Source organism: Tupaia chinensis, unplaced genomic scaffold, assembly GCF_000334495.1.
Source record: "Tupaia chinensis unplaced genomic scaffold, TupChi_1.0 Scaffold000256_1, whole genome shotgun sequence".
Taxonomy (NCBI): Eukaryota; Metazoa; Chordata; class Mammalia; order Scandentia; family Tupaiidae; genus Tupaia; species Tupaia belangeri.
The window spans coordinates 3,810,548-3,821,813 of NW_006159736.1; the positions used below are offsets into that span (position 1 = coordinate 3,810,548).

An 11,266-nucleotide genomic window follows, 5' to 3' on the forward strand; every position below is an offset into this window, starting at 1 on the left:
GACTCTGAGGATAAATGTATACTTTTATTTTATTTTTTATTTTTTAAAAGTTTTTGCCATAAGGCAAGTGCACTAGCCAGAGAGAAAGAATGATAAGAGGGGAAACAAGAAAGCACTCCCCGGGAGGATGATCACAGTGCAAGTTATTTTCCTACTGGTTTTCAGGGCATACACACATATGTGCCCAGTGTGATTTTCAAGCTGCTGAGTCTGGAACTTAAACTGTGGTCAGCCATGGGGGAGTCTTGCACTTTAATCATTTTTTAAAAATGGCAAATTCAGGGGAAACAGGTTTATGCAAAAGTAAAAGGTAAAAGTAGAGTACCATGTCAACCCACCATGTGAACTTAATATACTATGTGAACACATCGGCAATCAATTTATAATGTGCAAGGGAGCTTTGGAATTGATTCTGGAGTAATGTGCATAATGATGAGGGAGAGGAGAACTCTATGGGACTAAGCTGACTCAGAGATCCCTTTTCCATTTCCATTACAAACACATAAATATAACAACTTTTAAAAACATATAGTCAAACTCAGTTAAAAAAAAAGTCTTTATGTTTAAACAGAGAAAATATCATAACTATTCAGGTTAATGCTACAGTGGCACACTGGGTATAAATTCTAGTGGTTTGAAAATGAGACTTTAATGTTTATATGGAAAAAGATAAGTATTCTGTTAAGCATGGATTTGGAACTATTTTTTGGAGCCTAATAGAACTTTCTTGTGAATACAGTCACTGGAACCCATGTCAAGTATAGTTATGGATTATGATTTTATGACAAACAAGTATTTTTGAAACCCAAATAGAGAAATTAAGGTACAAATTTGTTCAGGAACTGGTAAAATCCACAAGTTAAGGTCAAAAGACAATCAGATCCCCTCAATTTAAGTAACTCAAGATTCTCTTGGAACTCCTACAGAAACTATAATAAACTCACCATGAAAAGGCACTCACAATAAAAACTATATACCACATGAGGAAATAAGCTACCTTTAGAGAAAAATAAGTAAAGGCAATGAGAAAACAGGAGAAACTTGTAAAAGAAAGTGCCAGAAGAATCTAAAAAATAGTTGTACATTAACTACTTAAAAGGTTTATAGATACAAAGGAAAACCATAATGAATAAACAGGTCTTTTCCTCTCTCCTCCAAAGAAAATAGAGTGAGGATTAAAAATATATTACTTCTGGAAATTAATGAACTGAGCTGCAGATTATATGCACTTGATGAAGGAAATAGTGAACAGGATGTGGGATTTGAGGAAATAGCAAGAATAATAAAGATAAATAAATAGAAATTTTGAAAGATAATAGGTAATTCTCAATACAATTTCCAGATGAAGAAAACAGAATATATTGATAGATTTGAGAAATATTTTTGAATAGCTAGTAATGAAAATTTTCCAGAATTTAAGCAAAGCATTAATGTTAATATTGAAGAAGTCTAGCAAGTCCTGAGATACCTAATAGTAAAATACAGCTTAGATAGATGACAAGCAGAAGGTTTTTAAAATTATTATTATTTTTTTTTAAGTTTTTGCTATAGGGCACCTGTGCTTTCCAGAATGGGGAGGCATGGGAAATGAGAAATCACCCACTAGGGTGATGGCTACAGTAGAATCCCTTCTTCTGCAGTGACTTCTCAGGATTTGGGGCATGCATGCACAAGTGACTAGTATGATTTCGTTTTTTTTTTTTTAGAGGGATTTTTTTGCTAAAGCTGTGTGCTCTCACTGGAGAGACCGAAAAACAGAAAGCAAGAAATCATCCCCAGGGAAGATAGCCATACCACAATCCCTTTCATCCATTTTCCTCTTGAGATTTTGAACACACAATGCACAAGCAACGAGTGTGAGTTTTAAGCCTCCTGGTTTGGGACTTAAACCACTGCTGACTATGCTGACTATGTGGGAGTCCAGTGACACAACCGTTATGCCATCTGCTGGTCCCAACCAGCATGATTTTTCAAGCTACCTGGTAGAGTCTCGAAATAGGCAACTGCTATGTGGGATCCAGCTCTCTTCACCTGCATACCACCTGCTGGCCCCAAGTCGATGATTCTAAAAACAGAGAAAAATGGGACCAGCAGTTAGCCTAATGGCTATGTCGCTGGACTCCCACATAGTTGACCGTGGTTTGCGTCCCGGACCCGGTGGCTTAAACTCACGCAGGGTGCGTGTGCGTGCGTGCCCAAGATCCCGAGAGGAAAATGGAGGAGAAAGGATTGCGGCATGGCCATCCCCTCTGGGGGGTGATTTCTCACTTTCACTATCTCTTTCTCTCTCTGTCTGGTGAGCGCACGCACCCTATAGCAAAAACCTCTCAAAAAAAAAAAAACAGAAAAATTAGATTACTATAAAGGAATTATAATTAAGCTGACTGATATATTCAAAATGCTGAGACAAAAATAACTGCTAACATAAAACCCTACCCAAAGTTAAAGTATTATTAAAGAATGAAAGTAAAATAAAGCAAAACTATTTGCTAACAAAATAGTCTGCAAAGTTCTACTCCTGAGACCAGCAGTTAGCGTAATGGCTATGTCGCTAGACTCCCATGTAGTCGACCCAGGTTCATGACCCGGACCCGGTGGCTTAAAACTCATGCCAGGCGTGTGTGCGTGCATGCCCAAGATCCTGAGAGCAGAATGGAGGAGAAGGGATTGCGGTGTGGCCATCCCCCCTGGGGGGTGATTTCTCGCTTTCTGGCAAGTGCATGCGCCCTATAGCAAAATCCTCTAAAAAAAAAGGTCTCCTCAGAGACCTTTGCTAAAAACTACTAAGGGATGTTGTTCAGTCAGGACACTGAACCATAAGTAAGGGATGAGATAAAAAAAGAAATGGAGAATATTAGTATCGCATTCCACAAGGAAATCAATCAGGCAATCCAGGTGAGGCAGTACTGCCCATGGTCGAATGATTTTTCAATCTTGACAGCCTGTTACTCAATTCTTGGTGTTTCTTTTCATTAATGGCATCTTAGAATCAAGAAAAACATAGTATTATTTCCTCTTGTGTTTTTGCCTTTGACTTTCTTCCAGTGTTTCCAGAGAGTTCTATTTCTGAATAACAAATCTGATCTGATCACTATCTTACCTAATAATTTTGAGCTCCTCAAAATAATTTTGAGTGGACTGAATGCCCAGACTTCTTGGCATGAAATTCAGTGGTCTTGCTACCTAACGCATTTCATATTCTCAGTCTCCCCAAATACTCAGTCTCCAACCACATTCCCCACCTCCTCTCCCTCATTTGACTTTCTTCATTCCTGACTGTCAGACACATGCATTATTTTAATACAAGTGTTGTAAAAATATCCAAGGAAACTGTAATAAAATGAGACCAGTGTTGAATTGAAAATAGCTAAAACAGGCTTTACCTAAAGCTTAATCATTTAAGATGGAAATGGATCATTGTCTTTGCCGGAAAGCCTTGACTTTATATATTAGAGTTACTGAAGAAGTTCAAAGAATATCTTTATTTGGAGCCTTTTTAGCACACTTGACACTTTTCTGTTTAGAATGATTTAGGTAAACCCATGAGAGAGAAACAAGATGAACTCTGAGGCATGTTCAGACCTGGGAGTTTATGGGTGATTAATGACTCTATATAAATGAGGCTGAAATGTCCAGAAAGGAATAAAGAGAGAAATTTAGTTAGTCTTCTTGTGTTCTCTATGTATGATTCCAGAGACCTGGATATTTAGCAGATGAATATATGTAATTATTTAAAGAAAGCTGTATATTTCACTGGCATTTTCTGCTTTGAATGCTAGTATACTGCTATATTATAAACAAGGTCACAAAATAGATACCTGCTATTTCATCTCTATATGCCTTCGAATAATATACATCAAGTCGTAATTATTAGAAAGACGAAGGCCTGAGTCTATGGTGCAGCAGAAATGTGCTGCTCATGAGAAGCCAGGTCCCACCTGACCATCACAGTTCACATCTGGCTAGGTCACCCTGGAACATTTTTGGCACATGCACAAATGCCCAAGATTTAATGGGCTGGAGGACAGGAGGACGGGGATCGCAGCATGACCAGACCTTCTGGAGGGAGCTTATCTCTCTCTCTGTCTCTCTCTATCACCCTTTCCTATATGCATGTACATGTGCTCTATCATAAAAAAAGGGAAAAAAATTAAAAGCTGAAAGTATGAGTTAGTTGATAATTCTCCAAAATTGTTTTTCTTTAGTCTAAAGATAAAACAATAATGAAAAAACAACATAGAGTATATTTTCTTGATGCATTTTTGACTCATCATTTTCATAAAATGGAAATTAAGAATTGGCTTATCTCCCATATGCTTATTTATATGGCTTTGTATTTTAAATTTAGGTATGTGTCATGTGTCCTGGGCTGTCCATATGAAGGAAGCATTCCTCCGCAAAAAGTAACAGAAGTAAGATACACCTCTAGCCTTTTTGGTTCATGGTAAAACAATATATATATTATTATTTTTTTTAAAGTGGGCTACTTTCCTTACTATTTATTGCATCTGTGTAACTGAGAATAAAGGGTCATGGAATGGGAGAATAACCTAAATACATATTTGATCTCTTAAGTAATCATTTCATTTTAATACTGAAGACCTATATATTTGCCATACCGTTTTGAAATTAAATGGCAGGTGAGCCTTTTTGTTTGGGTGCTCCACAGTGAAGGCAATAAAAACGTTGGTTTTGTCTTTATGTGCCTATAACGCAGAAGTGACCTCCTGACTTCCCACCAGAATGTCAGGGCAGTTGAAGTGCACAGACTTGAAATTTGCCAAGTTGGCTTAAGTGCAGTGTCTTTGAGATTAATATTAGACTGTCTGAAAAACTCATTTGTACATGAAGTAGATTAATATGCACTTGTTTTTAAAGGTCATTGATTTTGATAAATTTAATGATAGGGTTCCAAAGCAATGAAAATGCATTTAGGGAAAATCAAAATTTAGGCAGGATAAGCTTCCAATTCAACCCAAACTATTTATCTTTTGTGCATTCATTTGAACTTTTGAAATTTACTGTAGGTTTTCAAATGAGGGTTATTCCATCATCTACTATTTAAACAAGATCTTTGTACAAAGAGGCAATGAAACTTTGTTTTGTAGTTCTTCACTTGCATAGGACCCTTCCACAATATTTCATTAATATACATTTATAATTATATATGACTTTCTTAAAGAATACCTAAAAAAGGGTATAAATTCAGACCTCACTTGGGACCAGCAGTTGGCGTAATGGCTATGTCAACAGACTCCCATGTAGTCAACCGCAGTTTGAGTCCCAGACATGGTGGCTTAAACTCATGCTGGGCGCATGTGCGTGTGTACCCAAGATCCTGAGAGGAGAATGGAGGAGAAGGGATTGCAGCGTGACCATCCCCCCTGGGGGGTGATTTCTCACTTTCTGTCTCTGTCTCTCTAGTGTGTACACGCACTGTATAGCAAAAACCTCTCCATAAATAAATAAATAAATAAATTCAGGCCTCACAAAACCTAGATCCACCTATGCCTAACAGACTCCATACTTTTTTTTTGGGGGGGGGGAGGTTTTTGCTATAAGGCGCGTGTGCATGCCAGAGAGACAGAGAAATAGAAAGCGAGAACCGCCCCCCCTCCCCCCAACAGGGATGGCCATGCCACAATCCCTTTTCCTCCATTCTCCTCTTGGGATCTTGGGTACACACGCACATGCACCCAGCGTGAGTTTAAGCCACCGGGTCTGGGACTTGAACTGCCATAGACGATGTGGGAGTTCAGCGACATAGTCATTACGCTAACTGCTGGTTCCGGTGTTTTTCTGTCTTTTGCCACCACCATCTACTACATTTGTGGTCAGCTTACTCTTCTCTGAAATGATTTCAAACTCTGATCACTCTGTTCGAGTCCCTTGAACCCTCCTCTTATTCTCCCCCACCCGCCAGTCCCAATGTTTGCTTTCTCATTGCACCGTCTTTGCTTTTCATTTTCTCCCCTCTGGACACACTCTTTGCATTTTATATTTCAACTGCCTAGAGCCCACTAACCTTTTGATTTGATATTCTTGGAGCGTTCTTTTCAGACCCTTCCTTTTGACCCTCTTCAACCAGTTAGTGCTTTATCTCAGTTGTCATTTAGCCCATTCCTGATCGACAAATCAAGGTTAATCTTTATTACATGCTTTTAGAATCCTGTTCTTGTTTCAAAATTGTTACTTTAGTTTGGCTTATACATTTCTTAGAAGGATAGACTGAGGTCTGTTTTTATATGACTCCAGATTCTATAACAGTATGACCCATCATTTCAATATTGTTTCCCCATTATATCTTGGCACCTAGTAGAGTGCCTGGAATAAAATCGGCATTGGAGAAATACATGTTGACTAAATGAATAAGGGAGTACCATGTGCCAGATTTTGTGCAGAGTGACTTTATACGTTCTCATTTCATTTTTACAACAGATATCATCATTTTAGTTTTTAAAAGTAAAGTATGGGAGCCAGCAGATTACACAGTGGTTAAGGTGCTGCACTCAAACATGACTGACTGTGAATCAAGTCCTACATCCATGGACTTGAAATTCATGCTGGGCACATATGTGTGCATACCCCAGATCCCAGGAGGAGATGAAGGAGAAGGGATTGCAGCATGGCCCTCCCCCTGGGGGAGGTTGATTTATCACTTTCTTTCTCTGTCTCTCTCCAGTGAGTTCACTTGACCTGTAAGAAAAATCTCTCTCTAAAAATACATAATAAATAAATAAACAAACAAACAAACTAAGGATTAGAAAACATGCTAGGTTCAGGTGTTTTGTTTTTTGTTTAAAATAGATGAATTGTCTTCCCAGTATCACGTGACAAACATAAGTAGGAACTAAGATTTAAATCCAAGTGTCTCTGATTCCAGAACTTTATCCTTGTCAAAATACCATGCTGACTTCATGAAAATTCACATTGCTCTTTGCAAGTTAGTTTCTTAGCTTGGATAGACTTTATAATTTTAGTTTACACAAGTCCATCTATTTATAAGCTAGAAAACTTTGGCCAGAAATATTAAGTATTCTACCCATTGCCATGCTACTTGGTGACAGAGCTGAAACTGATATTGATATTTCCTGTCCCCTAACCTAATGCCTTGAGAAATACTATTTCCAGAATAAATCTATAATCCTTGTGTCTGATTAAAGTTTTGGAAAATGTAATCCTCTCATAATTAAAATTGTAGCTTATAATTTCATAATTGAACATAGGTACATATGACTCTAAAGCTAATTTGAATATTAGAAATATAATTGCAGTAATGTCATTTGTAGTTTTATATACTGCTGAGAATTTAATGAGTAAGCTGAAGGACCAGAAAACCAAAGTACATGGGGTCATCAAAAAGTTCATGGAAAATGTGTACTGTGAAAATATATACATGGACATCAATTTATTTTTTTGCAACAAAATAAACTTAGATTTTAATTGCATTTTCCCACAAACTTTCAGAAGTCCCCTTGTATATGTTTTTCATAAATTTAACTGATCTTCACTCTGATTTTTATCTATTGATGATGTTTGCTTAGGGACAAGAAATTTTGAGCCTTTTCACTTCCATTGTTTTACTAGAACTTCACCTTTTTCACTAGGTGTCTAAGAGATTGTATAGCATGGGCTGTTATGAGATCTCTCTGGGAGACACAATTGGAGTGGGTACTCCTGGAAGCATGAAAAGAATGCTGGAAAGTGTCATGAAAGAAATTCCACCAGGTGCTCTTGCTGTTCACTGTCATGACACGTATGGACAAGCCTTGGCAAATATTCTTACTGCTCTCCAGGTATGTCGTGATCTTTGTGCCTTTGTGTTAGAGTATGGATCCTTATTTGTAATATACTTGAAAGTTTTAATGTGATAATATTGTACTTATGAAATGTTATAAATATAATGGTAATATACTGCCTGCCACACAATAGGCACTCAGGAAGTGTTTGTAAATTTCACATGTGTTTAAGGAGTGGAGTTCTCTTATTACTATTAATTTAATTTGATAAAATCTATGAAGCTGCTCTTTATAAAGTCTTATTCCTCTTGGAGTTATATCTGCTTGATTCAACTTCCATATGCTCTCCACCATAAGATTTAACAGACTGAAATAAGATGGCATTTTGAGGAGTGCAAAACACAAACAGAATCGAGTATACTGTTGTAATCATGCAACTAATGTTCTTTTGGTAATTTGGTGCTTTATGATGGGATGATATGGTGCTGAAATAAGTATTATGTTGCTTTAATTGTTTCCCCAATGTTGGTAGGCTTACTTTTGGCAGAACCCCTGTTTTTTTTTTTTTTTCAAATATATTCTACTATATAATAAAAAGAAAAGAGCTAGAACATGGGAAGGATTGCTTATTAAATTCAGTGTTATTTTGAAAGCAGTTATTTAAAAATAATAGATATAAATAGCATGTATAAAGTGTTATTTTCTTAAATTCAGATAAAAATAGATTTGGGGGACCAGCAGTTAGCATAATGGCTATGTCGCTGGACTCCCATGTAGTCGACCACGGTTCGAGTCCCAGACCTGGTGGCTTAAACTCATGACAGGTGCGTGTGAATGCGTGCCCAACATCTTGAGAGGAGAATGGAAGAGAAGGGATTGTGGCGTGGCCGTCCTCCCTGGAGGGTGATTTCTCACTTTCCATCTCTCTCTGTCTTTCTGGTGAGTGCATGCGCCCTATAGCAAAAATCTCTCAAAAACAAAAACCAAAACCAAAAAAAAAAGAAAGAAAGAAAATAGATTTGGTTGATGTTCTTAGAATCCAAGATTTTGACAACTAAAGATAAGACTATACAAAAGCTTTTGGTGAGGCTGAAAATCAATATGTAAAGCTTAATGTCAAGCCCTAAAGTGTACAGTTGCTTGGCAGAAGTTAAAAACCAATGGGAAGATCAAGCTCCTCAAGGGCTTATTTCGACTTTGTAACATGTGTGCACAAAGCTTTATTTATCCTCTGGAAGCAAGCAAGGAACAATCTGTTGAATCAGAGAGAAGATAAAATGTTATTCCATAGTCTTTTGGGTGTGGGAATTTTTACAGTTTTCCTTCCCTAGGTATTCTAGTTTCTAAAACAATAGCGAATGAGGCATTACTTCAGGATTCTGTGTTCAGCTGCAACTGTAATGTGTTAGGTATTCCCGGGCAAGTTCGTGATGTGCCTTTCTATATCTTCTTTTCTATATTTCATGTTTCTCTATTTGGATGCATCTATTATGCTTTAACACCTTGAATAATATTTCATTGTGCCACATAGTTAGTATAGAATGCATAATAGTTTAATTTCTTCAGGATAAAGAGCTATAGTGCAAGGTCTGGGGACCCAAACTTTGCTTCCGGACTCTCTCCCTCTTGAAAATGCCCAAGTACAAAACACTACTGATAACCCACTGTGATTTTAATGAAGAAGGCCTATCTGAGGGAGTAATTGTAAAAATTTGATTTGAAGAATGAGAAGAAACTAACCCCGATTTGCGTTGTGCGTGTGTGTATCTGTGTTTGTGCATATGCATGTGCCTGAGTGTGAAAAGAATGTTTCAAGCTGACAAAACACCATTTAGGCAGAAGGCCCTGGGGAGAAGTGAAGATAATGTCCTAGGAACTGAAAGAAAACTAAGAGATTCAGAGGAGAAATTGAGGTTTATAAAATTTGCTAAAGTAGTTGAGTTGCAATGTCTCTATTTATACACGGATGAAATCTATAATCCTAGGCCAGTTGCTCATTCCGTACGGCTGTGCAGGGGGCCAGGAAACAATGCTGGGGCTAATCAAGATGGAAAACCTGGATGAGAATCTGTACAGGGTCAAGACTCTTCAAAAGATCATACCCTTAGTCAGAGGGTAAACCAGTAAAACCTCTACTTAAAAAATGAAAGGACAAGTATATTCATTTTTTTATGGCCTTGGCAGTGAGTAGAGGAGAAATGCAGTCTCCCTTTACACTTTATAACCTTTTATAGACCCTCATGTGAGCTAAGGGTTCAAGTTCACATTGCTTGAAGAATTGAGAAGATGCAAGCACATAAATTATCTTCCTATGTTTGTGGGCTAGTAGCACCCTCAGGTAAAAGAAGAATATATCTTCCATGAAGGAATACATCCTCAGCTTAAGCCAAACTGTTAGTATTTGGAATGCGTGTGTGCGTAGGGGTACATATTCTACCTTTCAGCAGCTTCTGTGGTAGGTAGTAGAAAAGTCGAAGCATCTGTAACTGTGTTTTCTGTTTCTTTCTTTTTATTGTTTTAAACGTATGTATAAGCTCTGTATTTATATGGGAGGCCAGGGGGCAGGAAGGAGAGGCAAGGAGCCTAGGAGAGCTATAGCATCCTTCAGCTTTGTGTTACGTGGCCCCAGAGCTGAATTTTACAGTCACAGTGTAACTAGGTGCATAAGAGGGTAGCAGTGGCTTGTGTAGTAACCACACGAAGTGAGGCCAGTGAGGCTACTAAAATGAACAATTGAGGAAATGTTCAAAAAGCTGAGGTGTGTAGAGGAAACTCAAACTTAGAATTAGAGAGCTTTTTGTCTGTTCTAACATCTTCTTCCGTATAGTTTGAAAAAAACATTGACAACATGACAAGAAAGCACATTTTCTTGAAGCTGTTTATAACTAAAACAATCTCTAAGTTTTTCGGAACTTAATACTTATTAAGGTCAACTAAATGTGATTCTGGAATGTCATCGCAAACACAAGCAGAGTCTGGTCCCAAGCAGCCCTCAGTAAGGTGGAAGTTCCCAGTGACCCTTTCTCATGCCCTGCCTCCCTTCACAATGGCAGTAACAGCAACAGAACTAGGTGTAGCTTTAGAGAAGAAAAACTGTCTTGTGAAAAAACCGTCCGTGTTTAAATCAGAGGAAAAGCAAAGTCCAAGTTCATTATGAACAGGACTAACCTTGGCTGCAGGAAGCAGTGGTCATACTTTATTTTTTTAAAAAGGGCATCTTTGAAGTGGCTTCTAGTAAAATTGGTGGTGGATGTGGAGTGGCTATCATTTGCTTTAATTTATGGGTGGAGAAACAGTTTACAGTGCTCCAAACTGGAAGTTAATATTAAAGCAAGAGACATGTAATAAGTGGAAACTTGGCCACAATGGTAGGAAACAACTGAGAGTTATAAATGGAACATCCCCCTCAGTCTGGAAAGTGCATACTAATCATGTAGTAGAGGGATCTTTCTTGGGTTCCCAGGTTTTATTGTATTTTTTTATTACTTAAACATATGACTTGTAGGACTAGAGATGGTTGTAGGGAA

The 11,266-nt window shown here is 37.8% G+C and overlaps 1 protein-coding gene across 1 annotated transcript in view; it reads left to right on the forward strand.

The window, feature by feature from the left end:
- The window catches only part of HMGCLL1 (3-hydroxy-3-methylglutaryl-CoA lyase like 1), a 216,820-nt gene that overhangs the window by 121,723 nt on the left and 83,831 nt on the right, over nt 1-11,266 (forward strand). The window contains exons 6-7 of the mRNA XM_006149186.2: nt 4,349-4,412; nt 7,608-7,796. Of these exons, the coding sequence (XP_006149248.1) occupies nt 4,349-4,412; nt 7,608-7,796 (253 nt within the window). The remainder of the gene's footprint in view (nt 1-4,348; nt 4,413-7,607; nt 7,797-11,266) is intronic.